Here is a 17608-nt window from a genome sequence, read left to right on the forward strand (position 1 = left end):
AAAGAAAGCATTCCTTGTGGGCCCATGTATCTTTGCTTTAGAGAAAGACTTTCATGTAATGGGGATAGCACTTTTGCTATTCTCGGTCAATGACGTAATAATTGTGAGATATCGTTTTAACATGTCCTTGTGTTATTGGTCGGGATAATACTTTCATGCAACGGGGATAACACTCTTTGCTATACCCGATCAATGACGCAATGACATGTGAGATAACTTTTTCAAATATCATTGTGTTATTGACCGGATAGCAAAACAATGCTATCCCGTTAGAAATAAGTTTTCTGCTTCAAAAGGGCCTTATTAATTATATGAGTCCATTGGATATTATGGGACCTACTGAGTACTAACTGGGTGCTGTGCATAGATTGGGGATATTGTATATGAATGAATTTCTCTGCATTGTACCCAAAATTCATGTGCTGGGTCGAAGTTATATTTTATTTCTCTTATGCTATCAAAATCATGCACTCTGGAAAAAAAATAAAAATTGATGGATGAATAGAAAACAAAAAATTTATTATTTCTTGATCTTAACACTTAAATAGAAAAAAAAAATTAGAGAATATTTAAAAAACAGAGAGAGAAATGCCAAATACTACATAAGCCAAGGTCAACTTGCAGAGGGTGTTCATTTTGTTTCACTTCCTGGATGGGGTCTAGGGAGGGAAAGTAAGAAGAATTAAATTTTCTTCTTGGAGCAACGCTTCACCACAATAAGAATCAAGCCCAAAATTCAGTCTATTTTGTTGTAATTTTTTAAGCGCAAGGAAGTCACCAACTAGTTCTTAGTCTATTAGGTCGTGTCACGTTCGTTCATGCTATTTAATAATGTGTTGAATTTAATTTGATGAACTGCATTTAAATGGCTAATAAGAGTGACATAAGAGTTATTTTATATCACTCTCGGACATTGACTAGACCGATTTATCCTTGTATGATAGAACTCCAAAATAACACACAAAAGAATTAATCCACTTCGAGCAACACTTCACTACCAACTTAATTATTAGAGAGAGTGTTGGTAACGAAATTTATAATAGAATTTTTAGCCTTTCCTTGGTGGTGTTTTCATTGGTTTTCTTATCCTTGAAGTAGAAGTTGAATGCTTTTGCTCGTCACCTTGTTGCCCTCGCCAAGAAAAGGTAATGAAAAGATACCAACTCCTGCTTCCATCATCTCTTCCAAATTGATGTTCTAACTTCCAAAATCTTCTTGTCATTTTCCCCCACACTTCTTTTCTTCTCTTTTTTTTTTTTCAATATATTTCTTAGTGTAAATTACTCAAATGGTCCTCAAATTTATACCCGATTTACATTTTGGTCCCTCAATTAAATTATTCATTTAAATGGTCCGTCAACTCTATATTAATCGCTCCATTGATCCTATCGTTAAATTATGTTAATGTTGCCGTCAATGTAAGGGTAAAACCGTCCAGAACTATCCTATGTTCCCCAAATAGGTGATAAAGTGGTGATAAATAGGTCATAAAATGTTGATAAAGGGGTGGTACATAGGTCAAAAGTCTTATTTACCCCCACAAATGTAGCATGTGCTGCTCACATGATTAAATTTAACAGAAAATGTAACGGTAGGACCAAAACGAAGATTAATAAAGAGTTGGTGGACCATTTGAACGAATAATTTAGTTTAAGGACCAAAATGTAAATCGGGTACAAATTTGAGGACTATTTGAGTAATTTACCCTATTTCTTATTAAATATCTTTTAGGTTTCAGCAATGCTCGTAGTAAGAGATTAGTTTGTTTTCATTCTGAATCTTGCATGAACTCTAACAATTGTTTCCATTAATTTGAGTTCTTCTATATCTTTCATCCTTCCCCTTCGCGTTTTATGTATTATTTAAACTTAAGAATTTCATTAAAATAAGGTGTTTTTCGGGGAGTTTTTTTTATATATAAAAAATAGCCAAAATTTATCCCATACTTTCATAAATGTCAGTTTTATAAAAACTTTCAAAAATAGCCAAAAACACAATTAAATAGATACCCTCAAAAGTAAAACCCACGTGAACCTAAGAAGGAAAACCTATTAGATAAAAGTAGGTGAGTGACGCTGGGCAAAGCCACACCCAACAAGAAAAAAAAAAACTGAGCTCCTTCGATTTCAAAGTCTCTTAGACTAGAACCTCTATCTATGATGCAAAACCCATGAATTTCGCAGCCATGGCAAGCACCAAAGTTTAGAGGATTATGACCCAACCCATTAATTTGATTTTCTGGTTCCTTCAAAGTAAAGCTCGCATTTAGATTTGGCTCTTGATTGAAGGCCGAATAATTGGTTTTGGTGTGTACATGAATTTGGTTCTCTATGAAGCCAAAGAAGTCAGCATCAAGAAAAAACAAGAGAGTAATTGGGAAAGGAGACCTTATCTTAAGCTATATCGAATATTTTCCAAAACTGTATCATGGATTGTAATCCTTTTGTTTTTATTTGAACAAGTTTAGTTTTTTTTTGGAGCGGTTCTTGTTTTACAACATTGATGACAAATGGAATACCTTTGTTGTTTACAAGTGGATTGGAGTTTGGGTGGTGGGTGGTGGGTGGTGGGTGTGACTTAGGGAATCGGGGCCTTGAGGTGGGGAAAGTGGCTTGGGCGTGGAGGTTGACAAGGTGGTGAGTTGTTGAAAGAAAGAAAGAGAGGAGAGAAGAGTGGTGGCGACTGGGATAGGCAGGGATGTGGTGGTGTCTTGTTCATATTTTTAGTTTTTAGGTTTATGTGGGTTTTTGTTTTGAGGGCATTTGAGTATATTTAATTGAGTTTTTGGCTATGTTTGAAAGTTTTTATAAAAACTAACATTTATGAAAGTAGTGAGTAAATTTTGACTATTTTTTATAAAAACTCGTTTTTTTGGGTGTGATAAGACTTTCATTACAACAAGGTGACTCAATATAATCACTTAACCAAACTGAATCCGCTTCAAATCAATAGAGCAAATCTCACTTAACCAAATTGAACCCTATTCCAATCAATAGAGCAAACCCTGCTCACGCTCATGAGTCATATATATTGTTCTATTGCAACAACGAGGTTGAAAACACGCTTTCCCGACCGTTATCCAACTTTTTTTTCTTTTGAATTAGGCTGCTAATCCTTTTTCAAACAAAACATAAACAAAAGGTACCTTGCAGCACTCATAATGATAAAAGGAACGTTAGAAAATTACATAATGTCCTATATGAAAATAACTAGGAACTAGGAAGCAACAACTCTACCCCACATGAGTTTCCCCACATCCAAACAAAACCCCTCAAAAGTGCATCCAAACAAAACCCAAAAATACTCTAAACACCCACCCATCTCCCAACCCAACTTCACACGCACAACAAAACCCCCCACCCCATGGCTACCCCCAACTCACCACCACCACCACCACCTCAATACATCCCATTACTCTCCGACCAAAAATACGTCGTTTCTCCAGCATCACTTCCTCACTCCCACCTCCCACGACGACGTCGTACAATCTGCCTCGTTATCACTCTCCTATTACTCCTAGCAGCCGCCAGCTGCTCCGCCTTCCTCTTCTGGCCGTCCGATCCCTCCCTCAAGATCGTACGGCTGCGGCTTAACAGAGTCCAAGTCCACACGCGACCGCACGTGGCCATCGACGTGTCCATGCTCGTGACGATTAAGGTCCGAAACGGCGACGTTTACAGAATGGACTACGAGGCCCTGGAGGTGGCGGTTGGGTACAGAGGGAGGAGTCTGGGGCACGTGACGTTCCAGCGGGGTCACGTGCGGGCGTTTGGTTCGTCCTACATGGAAGCGGAGGTGGAATTCAATGGGGTCGGGGTGTTCTCTGACGTGGTGCTCCTGCTCGAGGACTTGGCTAAAGGAAAGGTACCGTTTGATACTGTTACGGAGGTCCACGGGCGGCTGGGCTTCCTGTTCTTTGAGTTCCCTTTGCAGGTACGTAAGCTTAATTAGTTTTGTAGAGTATAATTAATTAAATTAATTAAGGTTTTAAGTTGAGATTGGTTAATGATTTATGGTTAAAGAAAGAAAGACTTGGAAGTAATGTTTATGATTTTTGTTGGGAAACTTGACAGGCAAGGGTGTCGTGTGAAGTCATCGTGAACACAGTGAATCAGACAATTTTTCGACATAATTGTTACGAGGTGAGCAAGAGATGCATACGACCAACATCTAATGAGATTTATTCATTAATCGATATGGCATGTACATTTCATTTGCCGCATAATTTGGTACTCAAATACCGTATAAAAATATGATCTCCTGATTAGAGTGGTTAACATAAACTCATTACACTACTAATTAATTTAAGTAATAAATAAGTCGAGTTAGTGTCACAAAGATCGAACTCCTATTACTTTTATGTTGGTCAAACAAACTTGTTTAAGAAACCAAATTGGGTTAGTGTGTTAAGTCATATAGCACAAATGATGAGTTAAACATATGTTAAACCTGCATTGATTGTTATCTATTGGGTAGCGATTTCGACACTCTTAGTTTAGCTTTTGTCACTCTAAAATGAGCATTTTATAGTTTTTCATAAACTCACAATGAAAATGCGAAAAGCTAATGTAGGAATAATATTGTCACGCATTTTTCATATTGACTATGCTACTGATACCATAGATTTGTAAAATAATTCTTATATGCAACAGCTTAATAGATTTTGTTTTCTTTGTTTTGTGTTTGCAATGTAGTGATGAAGTTGGGCGCAGCAAGCTAGAAGCTTCAATGGGTCATGGGCTTGGTGTTTGCTCCATGCAATGATTTACACACTGAGAAAACTTGGGGCTCTGTGAAATTCACAAATCGGAATATGCATATATGCCGACTGCATGTCATGTGTGATTATGAAATGGGATATCGTATTGGTGAGGGGAGGGCAATTTGTGTGTGTAAAATAACTGTAGGAAAACAAAATTATTCATCCTTTTTCAAAATGGGGTGAGATGAGCATTTTGGATATGTAAAACAAGCTTTTCTTTATTTGCTTTGACTCGTTTTTTTTTTTTTGGTCGTAATTTCTCTCTCCTCCTCAGCAAATGTTGACTGACTATTCACAAAATCACCACTTTAACTAGTCTGTTGGGGCACTAATCTTATGAAACTTTTGGATTCTAATCTTAGGTCAAATTGGATAGGATAGGATACAAACATAACATTGTAAGGTGATTGAGCAGTTATCCTTGTGCACTTGAGGTCCTGTGTTCGAATTCTCTCTTCCAAAATATCGCTTGTATATATATTTTTTTAAATGATAGGGCCAAGCAACCACACAATTATCATATCAGACCCAGTTAATAAAAGAACTTTGCTGTCAATTGGGCCTTCCACTTCCCTTTGGTACTTAGTGAGTGGCTAGTCCAGTCCAACATTCCAAAATAATTTTTTTTACCCAAGAAAAAAGGTCTTAAGAGCACTTCCGCCCTTATGGGCATGGGCAAGGCAAGGGGTGTCACTATTTATGTGAATAGTGGCTGCCTTGCAATTTTGTTTCCACTCTTAGAGCAACTCCACCCATTTGCCCCTTGCCATGGCAAGGGGGGATAGGGCTGCCACTATTCACGTGAATAGTGGTTGCCCTTACAAATAGTAAATTTTGTGTTTCCACCCATTGCCATGGCTAAGGGCAATTACTATTCATTTTTTTGTTTTTTTCACAAATTTTTTTACCTCAATAATTAATTTGAATAATATTTTCGGATAAGATTTCCGGGTTCCTACGTGTCACGACTATCATAATCGGATAAAATTTCGGGATAAGATTTTTTGGTTCAATTTTCGGATGAATTTCAAAATTCAAATTTCAGATAAATTTTGAATAAAGAGTGAATAATAGTAGAAGTAGAATAAAATGTATAAGGATTGGTGTTGAAAGTGAAGGGTATTAATAGGTATTTATAGAAAAAAAAAATCAAAATTTTTTAGTATTTTTTTTCATAATTTTATTGCCAAAAAAATGCCAACCGTTGGATTGGAGGAGAGAAGCAGATCGGAGCCCCCAGGTTACGACACCTGTCTTCTAGCCGTTGGTGATCACGCAGGGCTGACGTTAGCACGACGTCAGCGCAAGCGAATTCAAATTTTTTTAACGTTAAAAAAAATTGATTGCGCTCACTGACGTCGTCCTGATGTCAGCACGACGTCACCCCAAACCGAGTTTTGGACCTCGGGCTGAACTGGCCTTCGGGCCAGCCCGACTTGCTGGGACCTGCACCTTGCCCGGGCTTGGGCTCACCGCTGGAAACTCCTTTTTTTGGTTTTCTCCCCCCAGCCTTGGGCTAGGCTCATGGCTGGAACTGCTCTTATGGGCTAGGGCAAGAGCAATTACTATTCACATAAGATATGAGAAGATGAATTTGTATAGAGTTTTTGGTGTGGGAAGTAAAGAATATGGCTAGGTATTTATATAAAATAAAATAAAATAATCCTGAAATTTTTGGTTTTTGTTTTTCCAATTTTTTTTCAATTTTTATTAGTTGCTGATGTCATTATGATGTGAGTATTGTGTCATTTTGCCCAGACGGCAACTCGGGCTGAACTTTCTTGTGGGCTTGCCCAAGTTGCTGGAGCCCACTGTTTGCTCGGGCTAGAACTCTTGCGCTGGTGCTGCCTTTGATTGCTTGGGCCCCCCTCTTACCAGGGCTCCCCCTCAGCGGTGGAAATGCTCTTAATGCTCTTAATGCTCACTGCCAAGACAGTAAATTCTTGTTCACTGGGTTAAGAATTTCTATTGTTTTCTAGTTGAAAATTCCGAGTAATGCTGCTCAAGTAAATTATTGTACATAGAGATGCTGAAGTTTCACTGCAAACACAAAAAACATAATAAATATAGGGAAGCCTCAGAAAGTGTTCCCCTCCTGCACTATAAATAGTCCCAGTAGAAATCAGCATGCACTTCTCTATTATAACTTGTTCTGAAAATTGAAGACCAACTTTGAGCTCCTCTTTCCCTCCACATTATGGACCTCAGCTACACCTGCGTGAAAATTGGGTGTGAGAATATGGTTTCCCTCGATGCATTGGCAATTACTAGAGATCAATCCAAGGTTCATGTGCCAGTTAGGTGGAGAATGTTGTGGAGAAAAATAAAGAAAGAGAAGAAGAGGTTGCTATTTGATTGTTCAACCAGTGCTCAACAAGTCCATGTTCCTTATGATCCTTACACGTATTCGAAGAATTTCGATCAGGGTTCGATGTGGGCAGACCCCGATTTCCTCTCTCGATCTTTCTCAGCTAGGTTTGCTGTTCCATCTAGGGTTTTCCATCAGACTCAGAGTGTAGGCAGCTGATGGGAAAGAAAAACAGAATGGTTGGTTGGTTAGTGTTTGATTTCTGAGTTCAGCTAGCTTTGCCTCACTCTCTCTCTCTCTCAAAGTATTTAATTACCGTATTAGCTTCAGAATTAAGTTATATGAGTTATGTAGTTTTTCTTGTTCTTGATATATGCCATCTGATTATCTCTCCTTAGTTAGTAGGTTTAGCTATATGATATCTTGTTTTGTTAGAATTAATTAATTTCAGGAATGTGTTCATCTTCTTCTTCTTCTTCTCTGTCTACAGTTTCTCTTCTTTCTTATTTTTTCCTGATCAAGATAAACTACATCAAAAGAGTAAACAATGACAGGGGAAAGCGCACAAATTTCCAAAAAACAGAGAAACCATGTCTAAAGTTACATGGCCTGTTTTTTGTGTGTGTAAAAAGCACATGAAATTGCAAAGTTAATAGCATCTTAAAAAGCAGGATATGTTATTACTTGGGAATTATTATCCCTTTCCAGTTGAATTATTGAAAAATTAAAAACAAAAACTGTGTAGAATTATAATACAGAGAGTACGTTTCTGTCTGCACGTCAATTGCAAAGACACAGCTGCTTTTTTAGACTGCTGCTGCTGACAGAATGACTTTTCTTTATAGTCAGGAACCAAACAAACAAAACCATTAAATGCCTTGCTGCTACCAATTGCAGTATGTGGACCACTGCCATCTAATACGTGTACAAAAAGTAGATATAAGCAAGCAAGCATGTGCTTCATACTTAGGTTGGAAGACCAGTGGGTCACTGTTTGAATTGGGATGTCCTTACTCACTCAGACCCATTTTTCATTTCAGAAAAATTGATTTTCTTCTCCCAAAATTGTTCAAACCAAAAGTAAGTAGGGTTTCTAAGCATTGATGGCCTCAACACGTTTATACGTATGCAATTTGGCACATCTGCCAGTGTGTGTATAGATCTCAAAATCAATACAGCTTTGAACAGTTGAGACTTGATGAATTCACAACAAAACTTGGAGAACTATAATTAAGTATATGTTATGTATTAATTGAAAATCAATTGTATGTTTTCTGAACTAGAAAATTGGCTGATAAAACTAAAGGCAGAGGATAATATTAGACACTACGTACGCCCCATATAAGTTTGAATTCTCGGAAAATATGTCAACAATGTATATCAAGTTAAATCCTCCTTCACGTGTAACTATTCTTAGCAGATGGAGATGAGGGTTGACGGTTTTGAAGACAGACAACCATTATTAGGCCCCAAAAACTTATCAAGGATATAATTCATAGGAAGTTATTTGAAGTCTAGCAAAAAGACTCGTATTATCAATTCTCCTACTCTTGTTGTGCTTTCAATTCTGCAACTTGTTTTAATGGTACCGTTACTGGTTTGGTAGCGTGTAGATGAAGAAAGGGGTGCAATTTAGTTACACACTCCTATCATTTTCAGAAGGATGCTAGCTTTATTGGGCAAAGTGTATATGGTGTACATAAATGGTCCAAAGGATATCTTCAAGACTTGAGAATTGGTCCCATAACAAGAACAACTACTCATTTAATGATTTTGAAGGGCAGCAGGAACCAAGCTGATCCTCAGCAGCTGAAAGGCATGACGATGGTAAATGCTTAAAGCATATTGTTCCATCCAATTTACCGGACTTACTTAACTACATTCACCAAACCCGACAAAAATATTAAATTCATTTCCAAAGAGATCAACTCTTTGCCTTTCTCAAAAGCTTGAACTTAAATTTGTCATTCTATATGAGAAGTTATAGTCACTGTTTAAAAAAACAAAAACAAAAACTTAAATGGTTAAGATGTGAACAAATAAATAGTTGCTATGCCTCTAAGAGCACTTCCACCCATCCACTATGGCAAAGGGTAAGGGTAAGGCAAGGGTTGTTACTATTCATGGCAATTCAAGGGCAACCACTATTCACAAAAGATATGAAGATAGGAATTTGTAGAGTTTTGGTGTGGGAAGTGAAGAACATGACTAAGTATTTATTTAAAAAAATTTGAAATTTGAAATTTTTGTTGTTTCTGACGTCAGCAATCCTCAAGCTAGAGCACCGGCTCGTTTTGCCTTTGGGCTGGCTTGGTTTCGTGGGACCCAGCAGCTGCCCGGGCAGCTTCAGTTCGCTGGAAGACGAATTTGGGGCTTGGGCCCCCTCTTGCCCTGGCACGAGCTCAACGTTGGAAGTACTCTAAGAGCATCTCTAATAGCCTCTTGAATTTTGAGTGCTTGGTTTGGTGAGCCACACCAGCAAAACCAGCTTAAACATAATTTAGAAACTAATGGCCCATCGTTTGATAACCATTTTAGTTTTCAGTTTCTAATTTTTAGTCTTCATTTATTAAAAAAAACTAATCAAGTTCGAAAAGTTTGTTGCAGTGCAAATTGTCACGTAGGTCAACAAAGTACGATTCGAAGAGTGAAATTTACTTCTTCTCTTGGAGATGCTCTAACGGCTACAACATGTACAAATTTGAAATTCAATTTATATTGGGGATCTAATTATAGGGAACTAAACAATCTCTAACTGATGGCTTGGACAAACTCTCAAAATAGAGTGCTCTTCAAAAATATATTTATCTACCTCCTGGCTATAATCACCCACCTAACAAAATTTGTTGTTTAACTCACACTTGATCTCTGGGCTCAAAGAGCTCTTAAAGCCTGGTTCGTTAGATTTAGCTGCACCATTGTTGTTTGGACTTTCATCTGAACGTACATGATTTAAATTTGTTGATTATACAGGGAAATCCAGCAGTTCTAAATTTTAGAACGGTCACAAGTTTAGGAAGAAGCTCTTTTCTGTAGAACACTAAAGTAGATTTGAACAAAATTCTTGAGACAATTAATTGGACTGATATATGGTGATCCCAAGCCCTGTCACGTTATGGGTTAACAATGCAACCAAGAAACAAACAAACAAACAAACAATCCAAGGTTAAAAATAGAGTACATGCATCAAACCCATGAAGAAAAATAAAAGAGAAAAGAAAAACAAATAATTAATATTCATGAAAATGAACATGATCCTGGCTGCAATGCACACAGAATAAGATTATATGAGACTTTTATTATACCGACAAAAAGGAAGGAAGGACAGGGCTATCTAAAAGAAATTCCTATTCTAGTACTAGTAGGGGCAAAACAAGCTTTGAACAGTAAACTTGAATTGACAACAACACTTGGAGAACTACTACAAGGATGTTCTGCAGTGGTTAAATCAATTGTGTGCTGAAGTACTGAGTCAACCAAAAGACTGCTATTATATGCACAGTATTACATTTCAGCAGACAGAAATGTATAAATAGCAAGAAAATTGGCTGATAAAACTAAAGGCGGAACATAATATTAGACACTACGTACGACGTACGCCCCATAAGCTTGAGTTATCGGAGAATGTCAACAATGTATATTAAGCTAAAACCCTCCTTCACGTGTAACCCTACCCGGTATATGGAGATGAGGGTTGAAGGTTTTGATCATAGACAACCATTAGGCCCCAAAAGTTTATCATGACATAATTCATAGGAAGTTATTTTGAGTATATAGCAAAAAAAAACTCTTATTATCAAATCTCTTTTTTTTTTTTTTGTTCTTTCAATTTTGCAACTTGTTTTAATGGCACCTTTACTGGTTTGGTAGCTGTGATAGTCAGAGTACGTGTAGCTAAAGAAAGTGATGAAAAATAGCAACAGTAGTTTCCTCCTTTATTAGATAGCAATTATTCTCACATTTTTGTTGAGCATTTGTCCCACATCAGTTGGGATAAATGTCTAAGAACTCGTTTGGTGGTTTGGCTGGACTGGATTGGAACTGAGTCTAAGGGAGTTCTTATGAGTCTCACCCTCTAGATGAGGCTTGTGAAACATAATATGTTAGAATGTTTACCGATTTAATAAGTTCACCAAACAGTGGACATAATTAGTCCAATTTAATTCAAATAATTCATTCGAAGCAGAACCACCAAACGAGGCCCTATATATCGCGAATGGTTTGCTCACAAAACAGTGCTCTTCAAAAAGATAATTATCTACCTCATGGCTATAATCACCCACCTAACAAAGAGCTCTGGACTTGAAGAGCTCTTAAAGCTGGTTGGTCAGCTTTAGCTGCACCATTGCTGTCCTGTTTAGACTTTCATCTAAACGTAAACGATTTAAATTTGTTGATTATACAGGGAAATCTGACCGTTCTAAATTTTCGAACTGTCACAATCACAAGTTTAGGAAGAAGCACTTTTCTGTATAACAGTAAAGTAGATTTGAAAACAATTCTTGACACAGTTGGAGTGATATATCCAATGCTACACCAAAGAAAGCCCACATATAACAACTACAACATAGACACTAAAATCTATGAAAACCCCACGAATGGCTTGGTAAACCACCAAACCCCTTTCCAAGAGCTTCACTGCCTCAACCCAATTATGTCCATCTTGAGGGACTACAACTCTTTCTTCCTCTACATCCTCTCGTCTCACGAGGATCATTCGTGCCAGAACAATTGTTACGTCAGTTAGCAGTATAATGTACAGAGGTCTTGAGGCCACAATGCTCTCCGACTTCACCAAGTTCACTCCAAACAATGCATAATCAACATAAGACAACACTACCAAGAATGCTATTATGAGACCACAGAAAATGCGCATGCTCTCCGATTCTACAATGCACGAGTTTAATCGTTTCGAAGTGAAAAACCTTGCCCTCCTATGCGTGATTGCAAGTTCTGTATCGGTTGGTGGTGCCTTTTGAACTATTGATGTGCCAAATTGTGGTTGAACTTGGGTGGTGCCATCAACACCATGAGGTTGCAAAGTATGTGTAGTTGTGTCACATTGACAAGATGAAGGTCCATCTTGGCTTCCAGTCTCTGCATTGTTTTGCCTTGAAACGTCTTCATTGCTAGCTCCATGTACTTTCAGCAATGTAGAATCTGCAGGGGTGCCATCTTTACCCTCAGTACCAGCTGCAAACCAGGAAAATTGATAAGAAAACCACCCATTAATCTATTCAAACTTCATATGAAAATAGTAACACTATTTTCACATTGGTTGGTATAAATGTCTAATAACTTGTTTAGTGGCTCCGGTGCACTGGATTGGAGTTGAGTCTAAGGCAGTCCTTATGAAATCAACCTCTAGATCAGATTTGTATGAAATCAACCTCTAGATCAGATTTGTAAGATACTTGTCCGATTTAATAAGTCCAGTTCCAACATTTATAGGTTCACCAAACAGTGGTCCAATTTAATTGAAATAATCCAGTCTAGGCCGAACCCCCAAACGAGACCCTTTATATTGCTAATGGTTTGCTCCAATTTGTCTGTCCAACCCAAAGGCAAAGACAAACGAACCCAGAGCACAAATTTTTTATTAGACCCAAAAGAGGGACAACTTGCCACCAATTGTAGATTTGTCTATAGTGTAAATTAAATTATATATTATGTATATATATATATATATATATATATATATTCAATTAATTTTATAAATTAACAAAAGCTGTGGTATTTCATTGAAACAAAAAAAAAAAAAAAACATGAAACATATGATTTCACGGAGTCATAATTAAGAACATGAAGGGTTGGATTTGAATAATTAAATTAAACAACTAGAAAAATTAAATAATTAATGGTACCATTGATGCGATGGGTGTGCAGAGCACGATCATGTGGTGGTAATGAAGGCGATGGTGGCGGTGAGGGAGGAGGGAGAGATTGGATTCGGCCTGTGATGAGAGCCATACGATCCGATTCTCTCTCTACAATTCTTCTTCTTCTCTCTTCTCTGCTCGCGTTGTTGTTCGTTGCCATCTCCTTCCCACTGATTATTGGATTCTTTCTCTCTCTATTGCCTTTCCTTTTCAGCCTTTCGGCCTTTCGACGAGTTCGTGCCCGTCGGGTATTTCCGTTAGAGATCAACGGAAGGAATGATGCCTTTACGATGTCGTTTTGTTGGTCAAGAGGTCAACTCTATTTACCCCTACTGGACCGGTTTGGAGTTGGGCCATGGGCTAAGGTTTACATAAAAAAGTTTTAAAAATAAATAGATAAATATTTTTGTTAAATCAGTCTTTGGTTTTATTCAATATTGCGTCCGTTTCAATTGGTTTGTAGTGTTTTGGGTGCATTCTTTATAGTTTTATATTCTTAAAAAAAAAAAAAAGGTTTTATTCAATATCAACATCCCTAAAAAAAATGAAATAAAGATCTAGACTTCGTAAAAATACAATCGATAATTTTAATAAATACACCCAATTACACCAATTCTTATAGGGCTCGTCAATGGGCCGGGCCGGGCTTTAAAGAAGAGAGAAAATATCAGGCTGGGCCAAGCCGGGCTTTTTTAGAAAATTCAAAATCTAAGCCCATCTCATGGGCCGGGCCGAAATGGGCCTAAAAAATAATAAGTGTAAATTTTTTTTATTTTTTTAATAAGGATGGTATGAATAAATATGCAAATGTTTGGTGATGTGTTAAAGAAAAGTATGATTATATTTGGTGGTACGATTATGTTTGGTGATATGATATGTTGTTCGTCTTATTATATATATATATAATTGTTGTATTAATAAATGACACAAATTAATGTGCTAATCATCCAATTATAAACTAGGAATGAGTAGAATTCAATAGAAACACAATTTTTCAAACAAGTAACACACACACACAAAAAATGAAAGAGGGGGATTTGTCATTCAAGTGATGTAATCCTAATCCTAAATCCTTATTTATACATAATTATATATGTATGCGGGCCTAACGGGCTGGGCCGGGCTTTTTTTCGATAGGCCGGATGGGCCCCCATAGACCCATGAGCCCGTAGGCCAAATGATGATGCCTAAATTTTTAAGAAAGAAAAAAATCTAAATTGGCCCATGCTAAACAAATAATTAAAAGAACTAAAAAGCTTATTAGAAAATAAACCAACCATGCGACAATAGAGAACGTACAATATGTGTTTTTGATTCGTATGTATGTAAGTTGTAATTGTGGATAATGTAATTTCTAAATTTAAAAATATTTTAGGTGTATTTGGTTGTATACAATTGGTAATAGGAAAAATTTCTTACAAGAAAATAATTAAGCTATATAGAGACTTTATTTGTATTTACATTTCGCCTTTCGATACAAATTTGCCGTTTCTGTCATTACACGTTAGATTGGTATTTTAGGTTTGAGTAGGGGGTGCTTTTGGTTTCTGAATCAGGGATTTTAATCACTTTGTGAGTTATGTGTGATTCTCTACAGATCAATTCTTGTTGTTCTGTTTAATCACGGGAGAAAATTTATCCATATTTGACACCATAATTGCTTTGTACTTGTTTCTATCCCCTCTTATCAATAAAATGATATCGTCCTTTATAAAAAAAAATAATAATAATAACAGAAAGACACTAGTATGACCAATATATATACACTATCGTTTGCCAACTGTTAAACTTGAATTCTAATATTTACAAGTCAAGAATTTTTTTGGTGTTATATGTTTCTTTAGACAGAGAAAGTCCCACTTCAAAAAAAAAAAAAAAAAAAAAGACAGAGGGAAGTCCACCATGGTTGAACCCGTAAAAGCTGGATACAATTAAGCACCTAAATCATTGGGGGTAAATGTCAAACCAGATCCGAATGGTGATGTAACCACACTGTTTGCAGTTTGAAAAAACAAAGCTAAAAACAACACAGATGGAAATTAAAAGCACTTTTGGAAAAGTAAAAAATCAATTCTCTTGGAGAATATATATTCAAATTAACAAAATGGACGGTTATAGAATCGCAAGATTAAATGAATTGACTTATAAAGTAATTTAATCACCCCAATTTATTATCATTCAATCCAAAACTCCAGCTAATGACGTTATTAATGTCCCACATATTGTCCTTAGATTTAGCATTAGATTATTGAGTGTGATAGCTACACCACCTAATATTCCGATGAGATGTTATTAATCCATTGAAGTTATAACACGTGGTGAAAATACATATGTTAAGTTATGTATTCAAATTTTTTTTATCGGTAAATATGCACGTGTTATAATTTATATGAATTACTTATTCATGTAGTGTTACGATCACACAGATTAAAAAGAAAATCTTATATTGTGCTACGATCACATCGAAAAGTTAGCCTAGCTATACAACATATTTATAATGTTTATAGCAAACCCATCATGTTGCTTCCAAAACAGTCCTAAATAGTTTACCATGTCCAAAATTTTCAGAAATGGTCAAAATCTCGGGAAAATAGTCAAGAAATCCACATACGTTCAATTATTTCCATCCATGTTGCTCCCCAGTATCTGAAAATTCCCATCCAAATTAATGCATCCGTTTTCCAAAAACAATTGTATCTTATGTTACTTTCTTTGCTTGTTTATTTATAAACCACTCCACCTCCAAACTCTTTTCACTCAAAGCCATCGCATTCACATTACACAAAATTCCTCAGAAACAAAATGCCCAAGAAACTCCAAAAGTATCTCCGAGATTACCTCTCCAAGGTAAAGAAACCACCCCCACAAATCCTGTTTCCCTCCAGAAAATGGATCCGATCAGGTTGTAAGCACCCAAAAACCCTATCATTTGCCATCAATCGTGACCGAAAGGAAGCTCATAACGACAACGATGATGCAGCCTCACTCTCGGATATTGATCAGTTTTTGTTTGAGAATTTCAGGTCACTTTATCTGAAAGACGACGACGAAGTTGAAGACGATGAGAGTGAAAAAAGGGGTAAAGAAGTCCGTCATACCAAGGTCTTTTGGGATAAAACTCTACGCCTGAAAGAAAGTTGTGATCAGCATCACGACACTGAAAGCTTAGGCGGTGTTTTGTTTGAATCCCCTCGATTCAATATCGATCCACCCGCGGTGGATCTTTGTGGCTCTCACCGGTTCTTTGTGTCCCCTGGCCGAGCATCGAGCTCGGTCATGGAGGAGGCTCGGCTAAGCACCACCACCACGTCCGAGGACTTAGGCTCAAGCTCAATCTCAACTCCAACCCTAAATGATTCAGCCACTACGTCGAACTCTAATAACAAGGATCATGCAAAAGACGTCACGCTTCCCAACGACTGCATCGCCGTCTTGACCTACTCCCCGAGCCCCTACCACGATTTTCGAAGATCCATGCAGGACATGGTGGAATCCCGTCTGCGAAATCATGCAAAGGTTGATTGGAATTTCATGGAGGAGCTTCTGTTTTGCTACCTAAACCTGAACGAGAAGAAGTCTTACAGGTTCATATTAAGTGCCTTTTCGGATTTGATTGTGGATTTGCGTCAAAATTCGAACAGGGGTTCTGAGAGGTCGTCGTCGTCGTCATCATCAAAATTTTGAAAACGCAAGAAAAAGGGGATCGTGGATTTCAGCAAAGAATTTGAACATGAATATTGGTGATACAGAAAATATTAATGTATTTTTAAGATTGTTAATTTTTTCTGGGTTTGTTCTCGGTAGTGCTCACATGCAAAATGCTTTGCTTGTATTATAGACATGATGTAGCTTTCAAGAAAATGAAAAGACTTTGTTTATCGTATAATTTTTTGTAGTTTTGTGGTTTTTGGTGAGATTTTATGGATTTTTGATAGGGTCTTGTCTGTTACATGTTCCCCGGAGCTCAGATATATAGGACCTTTAATTTAATTATTTTTTGGAGCTTTTATTTTAGTATTTAGTATGATGGGCCAATGATATATATATATATATATATATATATATAAATAATATATAAGGTGACGTACAAGTGATATGGTATGCATAGTACAATAATGTGAAACAATAATTTCATAATGCCAACAGCTAAAAGAGAGAATTGCCCCATTAATCCTATACAAAAATAGTGACCGAAAAACATGTATATCGAAAATAAAAATGTTTAGTTTCTCGTATGTAAGGAGTTATTCCTCCTTTCAGACAAATCAATCTCTCTTTTTGTAATTTAAATGAGTTATTTTTGCATGTGTCAAACTGTTGTTTGTCGGTAAAGAAGAATAACTTTTTACATCTAAGGAGACAAACAGTGTTCTTCTATAAAATGTTTCTGTGTTATCTGTTATATAGATTCTTTTTGGATTTGCCACAATGCAACATTACTGATTTTTATGTTTTTCTAGTTATGCGGTTTTATGGCCCTAAAAGGTTTTTTTTAATTTTTTTATTTTTATAAAGGAAATTTTAGATAGGGGTAATTTGGAAATATTGGTGGTTTATATATTTTCGGTCAAATGTTTCCATCAGACTTGATTTTGAATTTCATCAACAGCTTGCAAAGTACTATCTTCTTCAAACTACAGAGAAGCCAAATTCAATGCC

At 36.7% G+C, this 17608-nt stretch overlaps 3 protein-coding genes across 3 annotated transcripts; 2 read left to right on the forward strand and 1 right to left on the reverse strand.

Moving 5' to 3' along the window:
* The first annotated feature begins 3246 nt into the window (after positions 1-3246).
* LOC110769501 (Late embryogenesis abundant (LEA) hydroxyproline-rich glycoprotein family) lies at positions 3247-4985 on the forward strand. Its single transcript, XM_021973488.2, has 3 exons — positions 3247-3933; positions 4074-4142; positions 4695-4985. Exons 1-3 carry the CDS (start codon positions 3364-3366, stop codon positions 4695-4697), a joined length of 642 nt encoding a protein of 213 aa, XP_021829180.2. The 5' UTR covers positions 3247-3363; the 3' UTR covers positions 4698-4985.
* Positions 4986-11534: 6549 nt separating this feature from the next.
* LOC110769445 (uncharacterized) lies at positions 11535-13206 on the reverse strand. The gene is made up of 2 exons (XM_021973423.2): positions 12935-13206; positions 11535-12263 (listed from the first exon to the last, which is right to left on the reverse strand). The coding sequence occupies exons 1-2, from the start codon at positions 13107-13109 to the stop codon at positions 11602-11604; spliced, it is 837 nt and encodes a 278-aa protein (XP_021829115.1). The 5' UTR covers positions 13110-13206; the 3' UTR covers positions 11535-11601.
* Positions 13207-15471: 2265 nt separating this feature from the next.
* Positions 15472-16922, forward strand: OFP14 (ovate family protein 14). The gene has a single exon (XM_021973506.2). It carries the CDS (start codon positions 15752-15754, stop codon positions 16631-16633), a length of 882 nt encoding a protein of 293 aa, XP_021829198.2. The 5' UTR covers positions 15472-15751; the 3' UTR covers positions 16634-16922.
* The last annotated feature ends 686 nt before the right edge of the window (positions 16923-17608 follow it).

The sequence above is a fragment of the Prunus avium genome, chromosome 3 (genome assembly GCF_965620075.1).
Source record: "Prunus avium chromosome 3, drPruAviu1.hap1.1, whole genome shotgun sequence".
Classification (NCBI taxonomy): Eukaryota; Viridiplantae; Streptophyta; class Magnoliopsida; order Rosales; family Rosaceae; genus Prunus; species Prunus avium.